Source organism: Oncorhynchus tshawytscha, linkage group LG21, assembly GCF_018296145.1.
Source record: "Oncorhynchus tshawytscha isolate Ot180627B linkage group LG21, Otsh_v2.0, whole genome shotgun sequence".
Taxonomy (NCBI): domain Eukaryota; kingdom Metazoa; phylum Chordata; class Actinopteri; order Salmoniformes; family Salmonidae; genus Oncorhynchus; species Oncorhynchus tshawytscha.
In genome coordinates this window covers 36,376,955-36,400,434 of record NC_056449.1, presented here as the reverse complement: position 1 = coordinate 36,400,434, position 23,480 = coordinate 36,376,955, and the positions used below count along the sequence as shown (strand labels likewise).

Below are 23,480 nucleotides of genomic sequence, written 5' to 3'. Positions count from 1 at the left end.
AAGTGCAGGGCTAACGTGTACCGTCTGTCACACAAAATGATATGAAAGCTTTAGGACTACACATTAGAAGACACTGGAGTTTAATAATTTGGGGAGACCAGTTTTATTGAGTCTTACAGGATAACGCAACACGGCCTTGTTCAGTTTGAATCATTCAATCACGGTAAAGGGACATTTACTACTCAAATAATCCGTGTTTAAGCAGCCACCTCAAAAGGAAAGAGACACTTTATGCAGAATCGTTAAAAACACCACTTCCCATGGATCTAATGTCAAATGTGATGCAATCTCACATGGAGAGATTTGTAAAGCCCCCAAGGTAGGCCTTACCGAATGTAAATGTACCCAAAATCCTTACCAACATCCATATTGAATTCAAAGTCAAGAGCAGTTAGAGAGCAATGTAAAAAACAAAATGAAATCCTAAACATATTTAAAATCAGTCCAATCACTCAGAATCCAATGGTATAAAAAGACGAGGTGAAAATAAATCAACTCATACAGAAAATGTTGTGAAAGTAAATCTCATTTGAAAGTTATTTAACAAATCAGTGTTTTTTACAGGTTGATCCAAATTCACAAGTATCCCCTGTACCGTGAAAACAAAAATAACAGGGGAAAGGGTGTGAATAAAAACAAACTGCCTCCATCAAAAGGTCACGTCATATACGTGGTAGTAACCATTAGTCATGGTTATTTCACAAACATTGGACGATACCATAAGTGACTGTAATCATCGCGGTGCTTCAGCAGATATAAACATTTGTACAATCTTTAGAAAATTCACTTTGGATGTGTTTCTGAATCTGTATTTTTCACAACAGTTCATTTTACAAATACCTCTCGCATACAAAAATATGTTTTTCCTCTCAGTAAAACCTCCTGTTTCTTTCCTGGCGCTTCTGAAAGACTACAGCCCCTACAACACCACAAACTACAATTCCCAGTAGAGCACACAGCAGAAGCAGGAAGACCTTCCAGCCAGTAAGAGGTGTGCTTCGGAAGTTACCAGTAGGATCATCAATGTTGTCTTTGAAAGAGAAAAATTAAAGAAGAATGATCATGGTTAACTCTTAATCTAACAAGTCTACTCACCTACCGTAGATGATTTATAGTAAGATGACAAATACTTAACGGTGGTCAAATGGAATACCATCTTTGTCTATTTGGTTAGAACAGAAATGGGTTTTCTTTATCGAATAAAATCAACCTACCTTTGGGGGACTTCAGCAGGCTGACGCTTGGCTCAATCTTGGTCCAGTCCAGACTGTCCTCATCAGGTGCGTGTTCCACCATCAGTTGATACATCTTCATAGAGATGATGTCATGGTTATCTGCAACATGAGAGTTGTGTTAGCATGAATCACCATAGACTTCAAATGTACAACGCCAGACTGTGAAATGACAAACAAGTAATTGGTTCAATCTGTGTGTACTCCTCTGCACAGCAAGGTTTTTTTTTAATAAGAATTTAATCAAGGTCAGGCATTATCTTTCTCAGCATGCAGTTTTTAAATTTGTGTTCGAGACCTAAAAAGAAATGTGATCTACATCTTGAAAGAATCAGTCTCTATTTAATCCACTCTGACCCAACCTACCAGAGATCCACTGTAGCAATAATCAGTCTCCACAACCTGATCCAACCTACCAGAGATCCACGGTAGCAATAATCAGTCTCCACAACCTGATCCAACCTACCAGAGATCCACTGTAGCAATAATCAGTCTCCACAACCTGATATCCAACCTACCAGAGAGATCTCCTGTAGCAGCAGAAGCCCCAAAGTAGTACCCCGTGGGGAGGCGGACACCCCCAATGTCAATGCACTCTTTCCATTCATTCTTATCATCAATGTCAATCATCACCTGTAGAGATCAGAATGGCACAATTCAGCAATTGCCATTATTTGAATAGAATTGTATCATGTCAATTACATAACTTATACTTATAAAAGAAGAAGAAAAAATATTAAATGTATATACAACACAAGAGGCCAGGTTCCCAGACAAAGATGAAGCGTAGTCCTGGACCAAAAAGCATGCTCCAAGAAGCATCTCTATTAAAGCATGCCGTTTCATACAGGACTGGGTTAAGCCTCATCTGTGTTTAGGATACCAGTCCAAGATGTCTAGACTATAGTAATTTATATCACTTAAAAAGGGATTCCCACCGTGAGTCTGCCCTTGGAGTAGCGAATGGCGAGGTAGGTGTCATGGTCTTTGTTCCTGATCTCAGAAGAGCAGCCTCCCAGTTCAGAGGTACGTCCATCATTCCCATGGTCATAGGGCAGAGAACCATTATTCACCATGGCAGAGATGTAGGGAAAGGAACGCTAGTGTAAAACACAAGGGATGTAACAGAAAACAATATTCAATAAAGATAAGACATTTTGAATCAATTATTTGATCCTAGTCCTGACTCAGTTACCAATCAATACAGCTTACGCTGTGATGCAAAAATATATATATAATTATTCGTTTTTTAATTTTACCCCTTTTTCCTCTCCAATTTCATGGTATCCAATTGTTTTTAGTAGCTACTATCTTGTGCACCAATGTCTCTGAGGAAACACCGCCACAGGAGTCGCTGGTGCGCGATGAGACAAGGACATCCCTACCGACCAAGCCCTCCCTAACCCGGACGACGCTAGGCCAATTGTGCGTTGCCCCACGGACCTCCCAGTCGCGGCCGGATGCAAAAATATTTGTACATGCATTTCAAAATGTTTAATAAGCAGAATGCAACATATTAAAGGAGATGCTACAAAAAGGTCATTTTCGGAAAGAAACTCAAAAGAAAATACATCACATTAAAATCCTTCCATCACATTGACATGAAACGCAGGAGAATAATGATAAATGTAGCTGCATCAACTCACGTCAGCCGCCTCATCGTTATGGTACGTGTCTATAAAAAGGGCGAGACCGTGGAACTTAGCATTGCTGCCAAACACAGACCCTGCAAAGGGAAGAATCACGTCAAGTCAACCAGCCAGATCGCTGCACTTACATCCATCCCATGGAGATCATTGCAGAAGGTATCCACAAATAAAGCCAGGCCAACAAAATGATCTTGGTTTCCAAAGACTGGGCCTGAATGGAAGGCAAAGAGTTCGAGATATGATGAGCACATGACTGAGACTTAAAGTGATTACGGCAAATGCAACCCAGTGCTACCACATCACATAGACTAGTCTACTGATTTGATTGCCAAAGCTTTGTACTGGAATGAGGAAGTGATTGATGACAAAGATTCTATTTTGGCAAGATGAAGTATTACCTGGATGAAGTCTCTCCTTCGTGTACCAGATGGCGATGCCGTCTCCATGGAGATTTTTCTTCCCCGACCCGTGGATCTTGTACTGCACGTGCATCTCCCAGTCTTTCAGATGAACAGGCTTCACAGAGAAAACACAATGACATTGGATCATCAATTCAACCATGAATTGGACCTATCTATTCAGTTTAAAATGTAGATATTCTCCAATCAAGCTATAATGGATTTGGGAGTGGACTATTGTTTGTGTATCTGTCTGTAATGCCTAACAGAATACATTTCATAGAAGCTAGTTCCTTACTCACCACTGTGTTCCATATGGATCCCTGTTTACTTCTCTCATCGGGTGTCAGGCGCACATACGAGCTGGTGACTAGCGTGCTCCCCCAGAAGTCCCACTGACTGGATGGGCTGCTTCCAACACCTGTACAACATTTTGGTGAAGAGTCAAGCAGGATTTTAGGGACACATGGGAGAAGAATGTGAAGAATTCCGTTGTTCATCAATTACACATTGCCACCCCTTGCCCAGCTCTCAAGAACCCAAGGGGGCCCACAGCCGGTCCCATTCTTGGGTTCTCAGTTGATGGTATGGAGGACAGCTGGCTCCATGTGAACTACAATCCCAACACTCTGTTTTAACATTTAGAAACATTATTAATCCTCACTAGCAATATAGTTTTGGAAACCTTTGAAACTTAACTTTCATATAAACAAGAAAGAATCTTTCAAATACAAAATTACTATGCGCAGTTTGGCAAAAGACCATTCCCCTCACAAGTGGAATGGTCATTTGGCTCAATGTAATGGTCAATGGCTCAATGTAATGCAATGTAATTAAGAGTTATGAATTAGCCACGCAGACAAAACAGAGTTGAGTGGAGTTGGCTACCCCAAGCAGGGCCCAAGATGTACTGCTAAGGAGGAGCCTACCGTTACTCCTCAAGGTCCAAGGACCTTATCATTTATTTTATTTTATCTTTATTAAACTAGGCAAGTCAGTTAAGGACAAATTCTTATTTTCAATGACGGACTAGGAACGGTGGGTTAACTGCCTTGTTCAGGGGCAGAACGACAGATTTGTACCTTGTCAGCTCGGGGATTCCATCTTGCAACCTTCCGGTTACCAACGCTCGAACCACTAGGCTACCTGCCGCCCCATATGATATCCTAATAGTAATATATAATATCCTAATAGTAATATATGATCTCATCCTAATAGTAATATATGATCTCATCCTAATAGTAATATATAATATCCTAATAGTAATATATGATCTCATCCTAATAGTAATATATAGTATCCTAATAGTAATATATGATCTCATCTTAATAGTAATATATAATATCATCTTAATAGTAATATATAATATCCTAATAGTAATATGATATCTCATCCTAATAGTAATATATAATATCCTAATAGTAATATATGATCTCATCCTAATAGTAATAATGACATCCCGTCCTAAAGGTAATATATGCTATCCCGTCCTAAAGGTAATATATGCTATCCCGTCCTAAAGGTATTATATGCTATCCCGTCCTAAAGGTAATATATGCTATCCCGTCCTAAAGGTAATATATTCTATCCCGTCCTAAAGGTAATATATGCTATCCCGTCCTAAAGGTATTATATGCTATCCCGTCCTAAAGGTAATATATGCTATCCCGTCCTAAAGGTAATATATTCTATCCCGTCCTAAAGGTAATATATTCTATCCAGTCCTAAAGGTAATATATTCTATCCCGTCCTAAAGGTAATATATTCTATCCCGTCCTAAAGGTAATATATTCTATCCCGTCCTAAAGGTAATATATTCTATCCCGTCCTAAAGGTAATATATTCTATCCCGTCCTAAAGGTAATATATTCTATCCCGTCCTAAAGGTAATATATTCTATCCCGTCCTAAAGGTAATATATTCTATCCCGTCCTAAAGGTAATATATTCTATCCCGTCCTAAAGGTAATATATTCTATCCCGTCCTAAAGGTAATATATTCTATCCCATCCTAATAGTAAAATATCATATTTTTGACCTGCAATAGATGCAAAGGCTTTGGCAGGGGGGAAAAAACTGAGTAGGGAGAGTAACCGTTTCAAGACGTGGGCACAACGTTGTATGAATGCCACCAGGGCACAGGCAAACAAAGCCAAAGACAAAGATGCTGCTGAAAGAGATAAGGAGAAGGCAGTAAGTTCAAATACAAATCACTGTCATTTATACTATACACTTTTATAACATTCATTTAATTTGAATAATAATAACCCCCTGTATAGAGTGGTGAGTCTCCCCTGTATAGAGTGGTGAGTCTCCCCTGTATAGAGTGGTGAGTCTCCCCTGTATAGAGTGGTGACAGAGACAAACATCTTTCTGGTAAGAAGACGGGCGGGGGCGTATGCCTTATGACTAACGTGACATGGTGTGATGAAAGAAACATACAGGAACTCAAATCCTTCTGTTCACCTGATTTAGAATTCCTCACAATCAAATGTAGACCGCATTATCTACCAAGAGAATTCTCTTCGATTATAATCACAGCCGTATATATCCCCCCAAGCAGACACATCGATGGCTCTGAACGAACTTTATTTAACTCTCTGCAAACTGGAAACGATTTATCCGGAGGCTACATTCATTGTAGCTGGGGATTTTAACAAGGCTAATCTGAAAACAAGACTCCCTAAATTTTATCAGCATATTGATTGCGCAACCAGGGGTGGAAAGACCTTGGATCATTGTTACTCTAACTTCCGCGACGCATATAAGGCCCTGCCCCGCCCCCCTTTCGGAAAAGCTGACCACGACTCCATTTTGTTGATCCCTGCCTACAGACAGAAACTAAAACAAGAAGCTCCCACGCTGAGGTCTGTTCAACGCTGGTCTGATCAAGCTGACTCCACACTCCAAGACTGCTTCCATCACGTGGACTGGGAGATGTTTCGTATTGCGTCAGACAACAACATTGACGAATACGCTGATTCGGTGTGCGAGTTCATTAGAACGTGCGTTGAAGATGTCGTTCCCATAGCAACGATTAAAACATTCCCTAACCAGAAACAGTGGATTGATGGCAGCATTCGTGTGAAACTGAAAGCGCGAACCACTGCTTTTAATCAGGGCAAGGTGTCTGGTGACATGACTGAATACAAACAGTGCAGCTATTCCCTCCGCAAGGCTATTAAACAAGCTACGCGTCAGTACAGAGACAAAGTAGAATCTCAATTCAACAGCTCAGACACAAGAGGCATGTGGCAGGGTCTACAGTCAATCACGGACTACAGGAAGAAATCCAGCCCAGTCACGGACCAGGATGTCTTGCTCCCAGGCAGACTAAATAACTTTTTTGCCCGCTTTGAGGACAATACAGTGCCACTGACACGGCCTGCAATGAAAACATGCGGTCTCTCCTTCACTGCAGCCGAGGTGAGTAAGACATTTAAACGTGTTAACCCTCGCAAGGCTGCAGGCCCAGACGGCATCCCCAGCCGCGCCCTCAGAGCATGCGCAGACCAGCTGGCCGGTGTGTTTACGGACATATTCAATCAATCCCTATACCAGTCTGCTGTTCCCACATGCTTCAAGAGGGCCACCATTGTTCCTGTTCCCAAGAAAGCTAAGGTAACTGAGCTAAACGACTACCGCCCGTAGCACTCACATCCGTCATCATGAAGTGCTTTGAGAGACTAGTCAAGGACCATATCACCTCCACCCTACCTGACACCCTAGACCCACTCCAATTTGCTTACCGCCCAAATAGGTCCACAGACGATGCAATCTCAACCACACTGCACACTGCCCTAACCCATCTGGACAAGAGGAATACCTATGTGAGAATGCTGTTCATCGACTACAGCTCGGCATTCAACACCATAGTACCCTCCAAGCTCGTCATCAAGCTCGAGACCCTGGGTCTCGACCCCGCCCTGTGCAACTGGGTACTGGACTTCCTGACGGGCCGCCCCAGGTGGTGAGGGTAGGCAACAACATCTCCTCCCCGCTGATCCTCAACACTGGGGCCCCACAAGGGTGCGTTCTGAGCCCTCTCCTGTACTCCCTGTTCACCCACGACTGCGTGGCCACGCACGCCTCCAACTCAATCATCAAGTTTGCGGACGACACAACAGTGGTAGGCTTGATTACCAACAACGACGAGACGGCCTACAGGGAGGAGGTGAGGGCCCTCGGAGTGTGGTGTCAGGAAAACAACCTCACACTCAACGTCAACAAAACTAAGGAGATGATTGTGGACTTCAGGAAACAGCAGAGGGAACACCCCCCTATCCACATCGATGGAACAGTAGTGGAGAGGGTAACAAGTTTTAAGTTCCTCGGCATACACATCACAGACAAACTGAATTGGTCCACTCACACAGACAGCATCGTGAAGAAGGCGCAGCAGCGCCTCTTCAACCTCAGGAGGCTGAAGAAATTCAGCTTGTCACCAAAAGCACTCCCAAACTTCTACAGATGCACAATCGAGAGCATCCTGGCGGGCTGTATCACCGCCTGGTACGGCAACTGCTCCGCCCACAACCGTAAGGCTCTCCAGAGGGTAGTGAGGTCTGCACAACGCATCACCGGGGGCAAACTACCTGCCCTCCAGGACACCTACACCACCCGATGTTACAGGAAGGCCATAAAGATCATCAAGGACATCAACCACCCGAGCCACTGCCTGTTCACCCCGCTATCATCCAGAAGGCGAGGTCAGTACAGGTGCATCAAAGCTGGGACCGAGAGACTGAAAAACAGCTTCTATCTCAAGGCCATCAGACTGTTAAACAGCCACCACTAACATTGAGTGGCTGCTGCCAACACACTGACACTGACACTGACTCAACTCCAGCCACTTTAATAATGGGAATTGATGGGAAATGATGTAAATATATCACTAGCCACTTTAAACAATGCTACCTTATATAATGTTTACATACCCTACATTATTCATCTCATATGCATACGTATATACTGTACTCTATATCATCGACTGCATCCTTATGTAATACATGTATCACTAGCCACTAACTATGCCACTTTGTTTACATACTCATCTCATATGTATATACTGTACTCGATATCAGCTACTGTATCTTGCCTATGCTGCTCTGTACCATCACTCATTCATATATCCTTATGTACATATTCTTTATCCCCTTACACTGTGTATAAGACAGTAGTTTTGGAATTGTTAGTTAGATTACTTGTTGGTTATTACTGCATTGTCGGAACTAGAAGCACAAGCATTTCGCTACACTCGCATTAACATCTGCTAACCATGTGTATGTGACAAATAAAATTTGATTTGATTTGGTGTTAGGGTGGTGAGTTTCCCCTGCATAGAGTGGAGTCAGGTTGGTGAGTTTCCCCTGCATAGGGTGGTGAGTTTCCTCTGTATAGAGTGGGGTTAGGGTGGTGAGTTTCCCCTGCATAGGGTGGTGAGTTTCCTCTGCATAGGGTGGTGAGTTTCCTCTGTATAGAGTGGGGTTAGGGTGGTGAGTTTCCCTGCATAGGGTGGTGAGTTTCCTCTGTATAGAGTGGGGTTAGGGTGGTGAGTTTCCCCTGCATAGGGTGGTGAGTTTCCTCTGTATAGAGTGGGGTTAGGGTGGTGAGTTTCCCCTGTATAGAGTGGTGTTAGGGTGGTCAGTTTCCACTGTATAGGGTGGTGAGTTTCCTCTGTATAGAGTGGGGTTAGGGTGGTGAGTTTCCCCTGTATAGGGTGGTGAGTTTCCTCTGTATAGAGTGGGGTTAGGGTGGTCAGTTTCCACTGTATAGGGTGGTGAGTTTCATCTGTAGAGTGGGGTTAGGGTGGTGAAAACTAGTTAGCTACAGCAAGCTAGTTAGCTAAATTGACATATGTTTAATGCTTTTCGACCTGTCCCTAAATTAATTTAGTTTGGTTCAAAGTTCGTTTTGATATTTCAACCTGCGTGTCCTGATTGCGTCAAAATCAACTTGCGCGAGCGGTCTGGTCAGCATGTTATGACGGAACCAATGGGATGCAGGAACGCCCCGAATTGCGGGCTGCAGTTGCACACTATTTGGCTAGTTAGCAAACTATCTAGTTAATTAGTATAACTGGCTCCTTGCAGCTAACGTTATTGACAATATAGAAGTTAGCTATCATTATCACATGCCGTTAGCGTACTTACCCTGGTACGGTTTCATGAGCGAATGCTCCCGCTTTAAGTGCTCTACATTGCCGTCTGTTATATCGCATTTCAATAAAGTAAAGTGAAGTAATAGGAAAGGCAGTGGTCTGCTGATAAATGTACCAACACCTCTCATTTTGCTGCCTGGGAAAGACACCATGGGTCCTGGATAACCATCTTCCTGATCCGGGTAGGACACAGCAACTCCCACTAAAATAGTTCCTATGTTACTTTTCAGTTCAGGAACTTTAACCGTGTCCTATTTTTGTTGTTGTTGAAATAACCGTCTATATGAAAGTAATATTTTCATTGTTACCTTAAGTTCAAACAGCGTTTTTTTAAATTATCGCTTTGAACTTGTAGTTGTAAATAATGTTTTCATAGTTGGTAAAAATTACTACAGCCAATCATGGACGACCACATAGTTAAAGACAACAAAAACGACCAATCAGGGGCTTGGTTGTAGTTGGAACGTTCGAAGTATGCAAATGTTCACAACTTTGCAAATGGCACGACTGACGTTTCTTTTTCTCCACTAGATGGTGCCACTACATCAGTTTGTTTATTTGAAGAGTTCGTAACTTCCTACCGTGTCGGCCCACAAGGTCGCAAATAAAAACTATGACAATAAAGCTGAAATATTGACTTCACAACCAAATTAAGTATAACAAAAACGAAATTACACAAACGGAACAATTAAAAAGCACCCTAAGGAAAAGCAAAGCTAAAAATGTTTTAAGCTCTCTTTTCAATTTGTCCACAGATCAAATCAAACTTTATTTGTCACATTCGCCGAATACAACAAGTGTAGACCTTACCGTGAAATATTTACTTACAAGCAGCAGTGCTGCTCTTCCAGAGGCTGGGGGCGTAATAACTAAAGGCTGCCTTTAATCTTAAAATGAATTCTAAAACTCACAGGCAGAGACCTCAACCGATGTAATGTGTCCTCTCCATCTGGTCTTGGACAGTACCTGTGCTGCAGCATTCTGTAGGGTTTGAAGTTGACCAATGGCTTTCTTGGGTAGACCAGACAGAGCATTACAGTAGTCAAGCCTGCTTGTATTTTTTTATGATTTAACATATATTAAACTAGGCAAGTCAGTTAAGAACAAATTCTTATTTTCAATGACGGCCCAACGCTCTAACCACTAGGCTGATACAGAGAGACTCATCCATGCATAAGAGAGAAAAGGCCCCACCTTGACAAAATTACTCAGGTGGTAAAAAGCCATTTTGGTCACATTCCTAATGTGTGATTTGAAATTTAGTTCAAAATTTAAAATAACACCTAGTTTTTTAAAAACCTGGTTTTATCTTTATTGCCTGTGAATTCGATTGTGTGGCTAGATTATCTCTCTATGCTTTGGCTCCAACAATAAGTACCTCAGTCTTGTCTGGATTTAGCTGGAGGAAGTTGTCAACCAGCCAAGTATTTAAATAACTAATACGGTCTAATAAGTCCTCTGGTGACACGGCAACATAAAGTTATGTATCGTCTGCGTAGCAATGACAATAAATTCTGTGCTTTCTGATAACGCTGCCAAAGGTTAACATAAATGCAGCATGCAACAATTGTATAGAGTTACAGTTCATATAAAGGACATCAGTCAATTGAAATAAATTCATGAGGCTCTAATCTATGGATTTCACATGACGGCAGGGGCACCGCCATGGGTGGGCCTGAGAGGGCATAGGCCCAGTCACGGAGGAGCCAGGCCCAGCCATTCCTGCCGTCAGCATCCCAATTGCACATTTTAGTGTCCTTTTATTGTCCCCCAGCACAAGGTTCACCTATATAATGATCATGCTGTTTTAATCAGCTTCATGATATGCCACACCTGTCAGGTGGATGGATTATCTTGGCAAAGGAGAAATGCTCACTAACAGGGATGTAAACAAATTTGTGCACAACATTTGAGAGGTATAAGCTTTTTGTGCGTATGGAACATTTCTAGGATCTTTTGTTTCAGCTCATGAAACATGGGACCAACACTTTACATGTTTTGTTTATATTTTTGTTCAGTATAATTCCTATTATATTAAAGCTTTGTATGTTTGCTCTCTAGACACAGTGACTTACTTTTCTACTTTGTCTTCAGATTTAACATCAAAACAATAAAGAAGGGGTCCTACCACTGCACCCGGGGGGGCCCCCAGGACTGACAACATTTATCAAGGATCCCCAGTAGTTCCTGCCAAGGCAGCAGCTACTCTTCATGTTTTTTTTAATAGAATTTGGGAGTGCATCCAACCGGCCTCACTACCGCACACCACCTGTAACCACGCCAGCCCAGGACCTCCACATCCAGCTTCTTCACCTGCGGTATCATCTGAGACCAGCCACCCGGACAACTGATGAAACTGTGGGTTTTCATAACCGAAGAATTTCTGCACAAACTGTCGGAAAACATCTCAGGAAGACTAATCTGTGTGCTCTTCGTCCTCACCAGGGTCTTGACCTGACTGCAGGTCGGAGTCGTAACTGACCTCAGTGGGCAAATGCTCCCCTTCGATGGCCACTAGCATGCTGGAGAAGTGTGCTCTTCACGGATTAATCCAGGTTTCAACTGTTCCTGGCAGATAGCGAGCGTGTATGGCATCGTGTGGGCGAGTGGTTTGCTGATGTCAACGTTGTGAACAATGTTCCCCATGGTGAAGGTGGGGTTGTGGTATGGACATGCATAAGCTACGGACAATGTACACAATTTCATTTTTGTCAATTTGAATAAACAGAGATACCGTGACGAGATCCTGATGCCCATTGTCGTTCCATTCATCTGCCAGCATCACCTCATATTTCAGCATGAATGCATAGCCCCATGTCGCAAGGATCTGTACACAATTCCTGGAAGCTGAAAACATCTGAGTTCTTCTATGGCCTGCATACTCACCAGACATGTCACACATTGAGCATGTTCGGGATGCTCTGGATCGACGTGTACAACAGCGTGTTCCAGTTCCAGCCAATATCCAGCAACTTCACACCGCCATTGACAAGGAGTGGGACAACATTCCACAGTCCAAAATCAACAGCCTGATCAACTCTATGCGACGGAAATGTGTCGAGCTGCATGAGGCAAATGGAGGTCACCAGGTACTGACTGGTTTTCTGATGCACACCCCTACTTTTTAAATGTTTTTAAATTTACATTTATTTTTATTCCCAGTGATGTGAAATCTGTAAATTAGGGCCTAAATAATCTATTTAATTTGACTGATTTCCTTATATGAGCTGTAACTCAGTAAATATATTTTATATTTTTGTTCAGCGTAGCGATCATATCATTCAGCAACATCAATAACAAAACCATGACTATCCTGTTATGTTTTTGTACTTCAATTATAAAGAGCTCACCTTAAGCAGAAAGGCCTACCATCCATGAGGGCTGAATAATGTTTGACACTAGAGAGGACTCCAGCTTTATCGTATGTCCAGTCTGAAAATAGAATTAATCAGTTAAGCACTCGGTCTGTTCTTATGGGAAGAAACAAACATTGCATGTGTTACATTATTTTTTGCAACGCAGTGATCTGCTTCTCGCTGTTTATTATCTATGCATAGTCACTTTACCCCTACCTACATGTACATATTACCTCCACTTCCCCCCTCCCCGCACATTGACTCAACACCGGCACCCCCTGTATATAGCATATTTTATTGCCATTTTTTTGTTCTTAACTCTATTTTTTATTTTTTAGACTACATTGTTAAGGGCTTGTAAGTAAGAATTTTCACGATGAGATCTACACCTGTTGTTTTCGGCACATGTGACAAATATCATTTGATTTATTTGCTAGTTGACAGCTTACCTTGAGGTGCTGATGTCTTCCATCCTCGTATCCTGACTAAAGAGAAACAGGCCGCGTTCATTACACAATAACTATCAAACCACATGTAAAAATAAAAAAGTCAGATTCATGTATAGTCATGACTTCTCTCAATGAATCTAAATAAATCCAATCTACTCTGCAGTATCTAGGGTTGGTTGATCCCTGATCAACAAGACAAAGTCATCCATAAATGCACCAGACATTTCTCTGTCATTTATGTCAGCGATTTATTTGACATAACATGTAGATTGTATTCTCTATTTTAAAATAATGGAACAAAATAGCCCAGAATTGCAGTCTCAACTGTTAAGCAAGAGTAGATAAACTTGATGTCTTGAGGCATGTTAAAGGTCCTGGACAGTCACTCTAATTCCCATGTAAAATAGCCTTTTGATTGACTCCAATATCACCCATAATATTTTTTGGGGGGGATAGAAATGATACATTTGACTAAGTGCTTTTTATCTCACGACTAACTACTAGGAAGTTTGAAAAGGCAGGCTCTTTATTTTTTATATATATATACACACATCTCCCGTTTGGTAAGTCTCTTGTGATGCGGTTCACAGCAGCGCTGACTGAGGTGTTGGCATGACAACTGGGTCAGAGTTTTGAAGGAACCCCCTCCCCCCACACAATTTTGTTCCATGCTGGATGAAGACCTAGCTAGCCATTAAACTAACACCAGACACAGATGAAGACCTAGCTAACACCAGACACAGATGAAGACCTAGCTAACACCAGACACAGATGAAGACCTAGCTAACACCAGACACAGATGAAGACCTAGCTAGCCAGTAACTAACACCAGACACAGATGAAAGGAGAAACATATAAGTATCTTTGCCATTGATGAATAGTGTAAACTTTCAATTATATTTGCTGACACTCTACAGTCAAATTTTAGCACAAGTAGCATAGCTATCTAGCCATATATACCATGCCCCTTTGCAAACACGCCTTCTCCGATGTTGGTACTTATTTAAATTAGATCCGATACTGATTCTTGGAGGACCAAAAAAAGCCGGTACCGATTTAATCGGCTGATTTAAAAAATATATAATATATATATTTGTAATAAAGACAATTACAACAATACTGAATACTGAATACTTATTTTAACTTAATATAATACATCAATAAAATCAATTTAGTCTCAAATAAATAATGAAACATGTTCAAAATAATGCAAAAGTAAAAGTGCCATGTAAAAAAGATCATGTTTAAGTTCCTTGCTCAGAACATATGAAAGCTGGTGGTTCCTTTTTTATTTTTAACCTTTATTTAATTAGGCAAGTCAGTTAAGAACAAATTCTTATTTTCAATGACGGCCTAGGAACAGTGGGTTAGCTGCCTGTTCAGGGGCAGAACGACAGATTTGTACCTTGTCAGCTCAGGGGTTTGAACTTGCAACCTTCCAGTTACTAGTCCAACACTCTAACCACTAGGCTACCCTGCCGCACCAGTTAAGAAGTTTTAGGTTGTAGTTATTATAGGACTATTTATCTCTATACCATTTGTATTTCATATACCTTTGACTATTGGATGTTCTAATAGGTACTTTAGTATTGCCAGCCTAATCTCGGGAGTTGATAGGCTTGAAGTCATAAACAGCGCAATGCTTGAAGCACAGCGAAGAGCTGCTGGCAAATGCAGGAAAGTGCTGTTTGAATTAATGCTTTCGAGCCTGCTGCTGCCTACCACCGCTCAGGCAGACTGCTCTATCAAATCATACACTTAATTATAATATAATAGCACACAGAAATACGAGCCTTAGGTCATTAATAATATGGTCAAATCCGGAAACGATCATTTTGAAAACAAAACCTTTATTCTTTCAGTGAAATACGGAACCGTTCTGTATTTTATCTATCGGATGGAATCCATCAGTCTAAATATTGCTCTTACATTGCACAACATTCAATGTTATGTCATAATTATGTACAATTCTGGCAAATTAATTACTGTCTTTGTTAGGAAGAAATGGTCTTCACACAGTGTGCAACGAGCCAGGCGGCCCAAACTGCTGCATATACCCTGATTCTGCTTGCAAAGAACGCAAGAGAAGTGACACAATTTCCCGAGTTAATATTAAATTCTTGTGAGCAGGCAATATTAACTAAATATGCAGGTTTAAAAATACATACTTGTGTATTGATTTTAAGAAAGGCATTGATGTTTATGGTTACACATTGGTGCAACGTTAGTGCTTTTTTTCGTGAATGCGCTTGTTAAATCACCCTTTTGGCGAAGTAGGCTGTGAATCAATGATAAATTAACAGGCACCGCATCAATTATATGCAACGCAGGACAAACTAGATAAACTAGTAATATCATCAACCATGTGTAGTTAACTAGTGATTATGTTAAGATAGATTGTTTTTTATATGGTAAGTTTAATGCTAGCTAGCACCTTACCTTGGCTCCTTGCTGCACTCGCATAACAGGTAGTCAGCCTGCCACGCAGTTTCCTCTAGATGGAACCAGTAACTTTATGATTTAACTTTATCAATGTAGAAGCAACAGTCATTATTCATACTTCGGTCATCATACTTTGATCTGGTTTCATCCAAATATCATCTGATTTAATTTAACATTATTTTGACTGTTCATGACCTTTAAGATTGAAGGTGGTGATAATGCTGAGATATCATTGAAGTTGAAAAATTTGACATGATCCCTTCCTCTCTCTGATCTCCCATGGATTCCATAGGCAAATTAAACAATGTATCAACCTGGAATTAGAGATGTTGTGTTTATTTAGCTAAGCTAATGACAGTTGTTAGCTAAACAGAGTCTTCAATATAAATCGTGGCATTGCTAAAACAAGATGTTAACAACATAATTCTTAATATTGACAAAATATTATTCTGGAGTAACATGTACTGAACACAAGTACAAACGCAACATGTAAAGCTTTGGTTTCATGAGCTGAAATAAAAGATCCCAGAAATCTTCCATACGCACAAAAAGCTTATTTCTCACAACACAACGCCACAGATGTCTCAAGTTTTGAGGGAGCATACACTTGGCATGCTGACTACAGGAATGTCCACCAGAACTGTTGCCAGGTAACTTAATGTTAATTTCTCTAACAATGTAGTTTTTTTCCCAACCGGCCTCACAACCGCAGACCACGTGTAACCACACCAGCCCAGGACCTCCACATCCTTCTTTTTTACCTGCAGAATCACCTGAGACCAGCGACCCGTACAGCTGATGAAACAGAGTATTTCTGTCTGTAATAAAGCCCTTTTGTGGGGAAAAACTCATTCTGATTGGCTGGGCTAGGCTCCCAAGTGGTCGGGCCTATGCCCTCCCAGGCCCACCCATGGCTTCGCCCCTGCCCAGTCATGTGAAATCCATAGATTAGGGTTTAATTAATTAATTTCAATTCACTGATTTCCTTATATGAACTGTAACTCAGTAAAATTGTTGAATGTTGTTTTTTTTTTGTTCAGTATACATTCAAATGCTTTGCTTCCTTACCTCAAGTTGAAAATCTGATGGTCAATCCTCCAGGTTTGCCAGACTGTTTGGATACTTGCAACAACTGTCAGCTGACTAAAGAATGTTCCGTGAATGTAATATGTTGAACAATCCTAAATTCCAAACATTATGAACAGAAGTATGAGTGCAGGCCAGAGTGATCCTCACATGTATTTTAATGATGTTTTGTTTGCCTTTTGTGATAAGGTTTTGCATTCAAATGTAAAAGAGTGTCCTTGACCCTGAGAAGGGCTCCACATGAGGCTGTCCAACCAGAGAGAGAGTCAATCTAGGCAGCCTTCTCTGGAGTATTCTCTGTCTCTCTGTCAGTGGTTTTCATTCTTTTCTTTATTTTTATCTTATGTTTCCTTAATATTTTCTTCTTTTTCAATTATATAGACATGAATAAAATGTGTCAGGTACTGTCAATTTATTTAATTTAGCTAGGCAAGTCAGTTAAGAACAAATTTTTATTTACAATGACGGCCAAACCCGGACGACGCTGGGCCGCCCTATGGGACTCCCAATCACGGCCAGTTGTGATACAGCCTGGAATCGAACCAGGGTGTCTGTAGTGACGCCTCTAGCACCGAGATGTAGTGCCTTAGACCGCTGCGCCACTCAGGAGCCCAATATATGTAGACCTAAATAACAACAGTGTCTTGAGACGTCCTATAGAATTGCATGTCTTCAAGACATGGCACAAAATGGCATGGGCTGTCTCAAGACACGTCTTAAAAACAGCAAATGTCTCAAGACATGTCTCAAAGCATCTTGAAATGTCTCGAGACAGCTGAAGGCTGGCTCGGCATGAAAGTAATGACATTACGATACTAATTTTGCGTAAACCAAAACAACTACGCTATTGATTACAATTTTGGACAGGTAGGCCTAACTAGTAAGTGTTATGGATTACATTTAAAAAGTAACTTACCCAACCCTGGTCCCACCAGAGGCTTGGCCACTGGTTTTATGAACTGGACAGTCACAGAATTATCAACAAAACTGTTTACATGTATGTTAGTAGTCAATGTTGGTTTAACTTTTAAATACATCTAATCCCTGGGACAATACATTCATCTGATCCTGCCCAGCGTGTCTTCAAGAAGCCCCAGTAAATTCCTCAGAAGCATGTGGACACAGACACCAGCCACCCAATGAAGACAATTACAGGGTGAGGAATCTCCAACATGAATATATATATTCCTATGATATATATATATTCCTATGATAAAAAAAATACAGACCTCTACATGCTTTGTAAGTAGGAAAACCTGCAAAATCGTCAGTGTATCAAATACTTGTTCTCCCCACTGTATATATACACACACACACACCCTCTCCATCAACAGACAAATGAAAAGGAAGCCGGCCACACTGCGTCTTAGCTTCACACACAAAGCCTGGAGACAATGATCCACTACTGGCTCTAACACCAACCCCACAATACCTCCCACTGCACTCCCTACAGCGGGGTTATTTGACCTGACTACCATATCCTCCAACAGAACTATGGAAGGCCGGGATAACTGAAGGAGCCATTGAGGTCATTTGGATTGTTTAAAAAAAAAAATGTGCACCATTATTTCACATCCCACCCTGCTTCTCCAATCGCCACTGTACTAGTCTCCACAGATGGGCTGTGTGGCTGGTGTCTTCACTAGTCTCCACAGATGGGCTGTGTGGCTGGTGTCTTCACTAGTCTCCACAGATGGGCTGTGTGGCTGGTGTCTTCACTAGTTTCTACAGATGGGCTGTGTGGCTGGTGTCTTCACTAGTCTCCACAGATGGGCTGTGTGGCTGGTGTCTTCACTAGTTTCTACAGATGGGCTGTGTGGCTGGTGTCTTCACTAGTTTCTACAGATGGGCTATGTGGCTGGTGTCTTCACTAGTTTCTACAGATGGGCTGTGTGGCTGGTGTCTTCGCTAGTTTCTAAAGATGGGCTGTGTGGCTGGTGTCTTCACTAGTCTCCACAGATGGGCTGTGTGGCTGAGGTCTTCACTAGTTTCTACAGATGGGCTGTGTGGCTGGTGTCTTCACTAGTCTCCACAGATGGGCTGTGTGGCTGAGGTCTTCACTAGTTTCTACAGATGGGCTGTGTGGCTGGTGTCTTCACTAGTCTACAGATAGACTGTGTGGCCGGTATCTTCACTATTCTCCATAGATTGGCTGTGTGGCCGGTGTCTTCACTAGTCTCCACAGATGGGCTGTGTGGCTGGTCTCTTCACTAGTCTACAGATGGACTGTGTGGCTGGTGTCTTCACTAGTCTACAGATGGGCTGTGTGGCTGGTCTCTTCACTAGTCTACAGATGGACTGTGTGGCTGGTCTCTTCACTAGTCTCCACAGATGGGCTGTGTGGCCGGTCTCTTCACTAGTCTACAGATGGACTGTGTGGCTGGTGTCTTCACTAGTCTACAGATGGACTGTGTGGATGGTGTCTTCACTAGTCTCCACAGATGGGCTGTGTGGCTGGTCTCTTCACTAGTCTACAGATGGATTGTGTAGCTGGTCTCTTCACTAGTCTACAGATGGACTGTGTGGCTGGTGTCTTCACTAGTCTACAGATGGGCTGTGTGGCTGGTGTCTTCACTTGTCTACAGATGGACTGTGTGGCTGGTCTCTTCACTAGTCTACAGATGGATTGTGTGGCTGGTCTCTTCACTAGTCTACAGATGGACTGTGTGGCTGGTGTCTTCACTAGTCTACAGATGGACTGTGTGGCTGGTGTCTTCACTAGTCTACAGATGGACTGTGTGGCTGGTGTCTTCACTAGTCTACAGATGGACTGTGTGGCTGGTGTCTTCACTAGTCTACAGATGGACTGTGTAGCTGGTCTCTTCACTAGTCTACAGATGGACTGTGTGGCTGGTATCTTCACTAGTCTACAGATGGGCTGTGTGGCTGGTCTCTTCACTAGTCTACAGATGGATTGTGTGGCTGGTCTCTTCACAAGTCTACAGATGGACTGTGTGGCTGGTGTGTCTTCTCTCGTCTACAGATCTCTCGTCTACAGATGGACTGTGTGGCTGGTCTCTTCACTAGTCTACAGATGGACTGTGTGGCTGGTGTCTTCACTAGTCTACAGATGGACTGTGTGGCTGGTGTCTTCACTAGTCTACAGATGGACTGTGTAGCTGGTCTCTTCACTAGTCTACAGATGGACTGTGTGGCTGGTCTCTTCACTAGTCTACAGATGGATTGTGTGGCGGGTCTCTTCACTAGTCTACAGATGGACTGTGTGGCTGGTCTCTTCACTAGTCTACAGATGGACTGTGTGGCTGGTGTCTTCACTAGTCTACAGATGGACTGTGTGGCTGGTGTCTTCACTAGTCTACAGATGGACTGTGTGGCTGGTGTCTTCACTAGTCTACAGATGGACTGTGTGGCTGGTGTCTTCACTAGTCTACAGATGGACTGTGTAGCTGGTCTCTTCACTAGTCTACAGATGGACTGTGTGGCTGGTGTCTTCACTAGTCTACAGATGGACTGTGTGGCTGGTGTCTTCACTAGTCTACAGATGGACTGTGTAGCTGTTCTCTTCACTAGTCTACAGATGGACTGTGTGGCTGGTCTCTTCACTAGTCTACAGATGCACTGTGTGTCTGGTGTCTCCTGCTACTTGATCTCACTATATCCTCCTCCAGTGATCCCATCAGAAGCTATAGTATATGTGAAAAAATATAAATAATGGACAATTATTTTGGAAGGAATTAATTGGATGGTAATGTTTCACTGTGTGACGTCTGTGTGTTAACATTCATAAAACACTCTTGTCTGAGTGTGTGATGAATAGGCCTCCATGACAGAATGTCGTAGAACACGGACCACGCTGAATGATGAATGAGACGAGGGGGTGGAGTGTGAGGACTGAAGAGAAGAGTTGATTTGTAGAAAAATGTCTGGGGGACACTTCATATTCCTCCCCCTCAGTTTAAGTCAGCTAGACCAGGGTTTCTGCCCCCCCGGTGCACAAAAACAAACACCAACTCAGTGAAGATATTCCGTTTGTTGTTTATTTCAATGGCTCATCTGATAAAAGAAGCCCCTTTATAAACAAAAATACTGGGACATTTCTCATGTCCAATGAAATGACAAGTAGTGTGGTTGTTTGGTATCAGCACAGTTCTGTGTACATAGAAAAATGCACAGTATCGCTATAGAAACATGTGCAGTATCGCTATAGAAACATGTGCAGTATCGCTATAGAAACATGTGCAGTACACCAGTCAAGGCTACAATATGCAACATAGTTATGTGTTCAGAGCTCTCTGCTTTCTGGCAGCAAGGACCAAAATGGAGTCAAATCACAAAATAATGTCAAAGAATAAGTCCTAAAAGATGAACCAGTAGTGAGGGCTAGACAGTGATGGCTGTGAGAAGAGTTCGAGCCATAAACAGAATGAATTATTCTAATGCTATGGTTCTACCAACAAAAACAGCTTGAGACCTCAGTGAGAGAAGTAGCTTTTTAGTGAGGGAAGAGAGTACTTTTACTTATAAAACAGGGTCTTATTCAATAGGTCATATCGTAGCCAAAACTAACTTGTCCAATAAAGAAAAAGCTTATTTAGTCCCTCCCTGTGTCAGTCTTCTTCCGTTTGGTGCCTAATGAATATGACCTAGTACTCCACTTCCGTTTGGTGCCTAATGAATATGACCTAGTACTCCACTTCCGTTTGGTGCCTAATGAATATGACCTAGTACTCCACTTCCGTTTGGTGTCTAATGAATATGACCTAGTACTCCACTTCCGTTTGGTGTCTAATGAATATGACCTAGTACTCCACTTCCGTTTGGTGCTAATGAATATGACCTAGTACTCCACTTCCGTTTGGTGCCTAATGAATATGACCTAGTACTCCACTTCCGTTTGGTGTCTAATGAATATGACCTAGTACTCCACTTCCGTTTGGTGTCTAATGAATATGACCTAGTACTCCACTTCCGTTTGGTGTCTAATGAATATGACCTAGTACTCCACTTCCGTTTGGTGTCTAATGAATATGACCTAGTACTCCACTTCCGTTTGGTGCCTAATGAATATGACCTAGTACTCCACTTCCGTTTGGTGTCTAATGAATATGACCTAGTACTCCACTTCTGTTTGGTGCCTAATGAATATGACCTAGTACTCCACTTCCGTTTGGTGCCTAATGAATATGACCTAGTACTCCACTTCCGTTTGGTGTCTAATGAATATGACCTAGTACTCCACTTCCGTTTGGTGTCAAATGAATATGACCTAGTACTCCACTTCCGTTTGGTGCCTAATGAATATGACCTAGTACTCCACTTCCGTTTGGTGCCTAATGAATATGACCTAGTACTCCACTTCCGTTTGGTGCCTAATGAATATGACCTAGTACTCCACTTCCGTTTGGTGTCTAATGAATATGACCTAGTACTCCACTTCCGTTTGGTGCCTAATGAATATGACCTAGTACTCCACTTCCGTTTGGTGCCTAATGAATATGACCTAGTACTCCACTTCCGTTTGGTGTCTAATGAATATGACCTAGTACTCCACTTCCGTTTGGTGTCAAATGAATATGACCTAGTACTCCACTTCCGTTTGGTGTCTAATGAATATGACCTAGTACTCCACTTCCGTTTGGTGTCAAATGAATATGACCTAGTACTCCACTTCCGTTTGGTGCCTAATGAATATGACCTAGTACTCCACTTCCGTTTGGTGTCTAATGAATATGACCTAGTACTCCACTTCCGTTTGGTGTCTAATGAATATGACCTAGTACTCCACTTCCGTTTGGTGTCAAATGAATATGACCTAGTACTCCACTTCCGTTTGGTGCCTAATGAATATGACCTAGTACTCCACTTCCGTTTGGTGTCAAATGAATATGACCTAGTACTCCACTTCCGTTTGGTGTCTAATGAATATGACCTAGTACTCCACTTCCGTTTGGTGTCTAATGAATATGACCTAGTACTCCACTTCCGTTTGGTGCCTAATGAATATGACCTAGTTTGGTGCCTAATGAATATGACCTAGTACTCCACTTCCGTTTGGTGTCAAATGAATATGACCTAGTACTCCACTTCCGTTTGGTGTCTAATGAATATGACCTAGTACTCCACTTCTGTTTGGTGCCTAATGAATATGACCTAGTACTCCACTTCCGTTTGGTGTCTAATGAATATGACCTAGTACTCCACTTCCGTTTGGTGCCTAATGAATATGACCTAGTACTCCACTTCCGTTTGGTGTCTAATGAATATGACCTAGTACTCCACTTCCGTTTGGTGCCTAATGAATATGACCTAGTACTCCACTTCTGTTTGGTGCCTAATGAATATGACCTAGTACTCCACTTCTGTTTGGTGCCTAATGAATATGACCTAGTACTCCACTTCCGTTTGGTGTCTAATGAATATGACCTAGTACTCCACTTCTGTTTGGTGCCTAATGAATATGACCTAGTACTCCACTTCTGTTTGGTGCCTAATGAATATGACCTAGTACTCCACTTCTGTTTGGTGCCTAATGAATATGACCTAGTACTCCACTTCCGTTTGGTGCCTAATGAATATGACCTAGTACTCCACTTCTGTTTGGTGCCTAATGAATATGACCTAGTACTCCACTTCTGTTTGGTGCCTAATGAATATGACCTAGTACTCCACTTCTGTTTGGTGTCTAATGAATATGACCTAGTACTCCACTTCCGTTTGGTGCCTAATGAATATGACCTAGTACTCCACA

The 23,480-nt window shown here is 42.1% G+C and overlaps 1 protein-coding gene across 2 annotated transcripts; it reads right to left on the bottom strand.

The window, feature by feature from the left end:
- Positions 1-84: 84 nt before the first annotated feature.
- On the bottom strand, positions 85-9,691 carry LOC112221275 (vesicular integral-membrane protein VIP36). Of its 2 annotated transcripts, none has more exons than XM_024383448.2 (8): positions 9,431-9,691; positions 3,582-3,700; positions 3,280-3,397; positions 2,879-2,958; positions 2,171-2,332; positions 1,751-1,865; positions 1,215-1,334; positions 85-1,030 (listed from the first exon to the last, which is right to left on the bottom strand). In XM_024383448.2, the coding sequence occupies exons 1-8, from the start codon at positions 9,588-9,590 to the stop codon at positions 870-872; spliced, it is 1,035 nt and encodes a 344-aa protein (XP_024239216.1). In that variant the 5' UTR covers positions 9,591-9,691; the 3' UTR covers positions 85-869. The 2 variants fall into 2 exon arrangements, with proteins under 2 accessions (XP_024239216.1, XP_024239215.1); XM_024383447.2 differs by lacking the exon at positions 2,879-2,958 and adding an exon at positions 3,010-3,092 and having other exon boundaries at positions 9,431-9,674.
- Between the last annotated feature and the right edge of the window lie 13,789 nt (positions 9,692-23,480).

Excerpts from the sequence above, each read along its gene's own strand:
- LOC112221275 (XM_024383447.2), bottom strand. The coding sequence starts at position 9,590 with ATGGTGTCTTTCCCAGGCAGCAAAATGAGAGGTGTTGGTACATTTATC. Across the intron at positions 3,398-3,581 it reads GATCCATATGGAACACAGTG|CCTGTTCATCTGAAAGACTG; the intron begins GTGAGTAAGGAA and ends TTCTCTGTGAAG. Across the intron at positions 1,335-1,750 it reads TGCTACAGGAGATCTCTCTG|ATAACCATGACATCATCTCT; the intron begins GTAGGTTGGATA and ends CTCATGTTGCAG.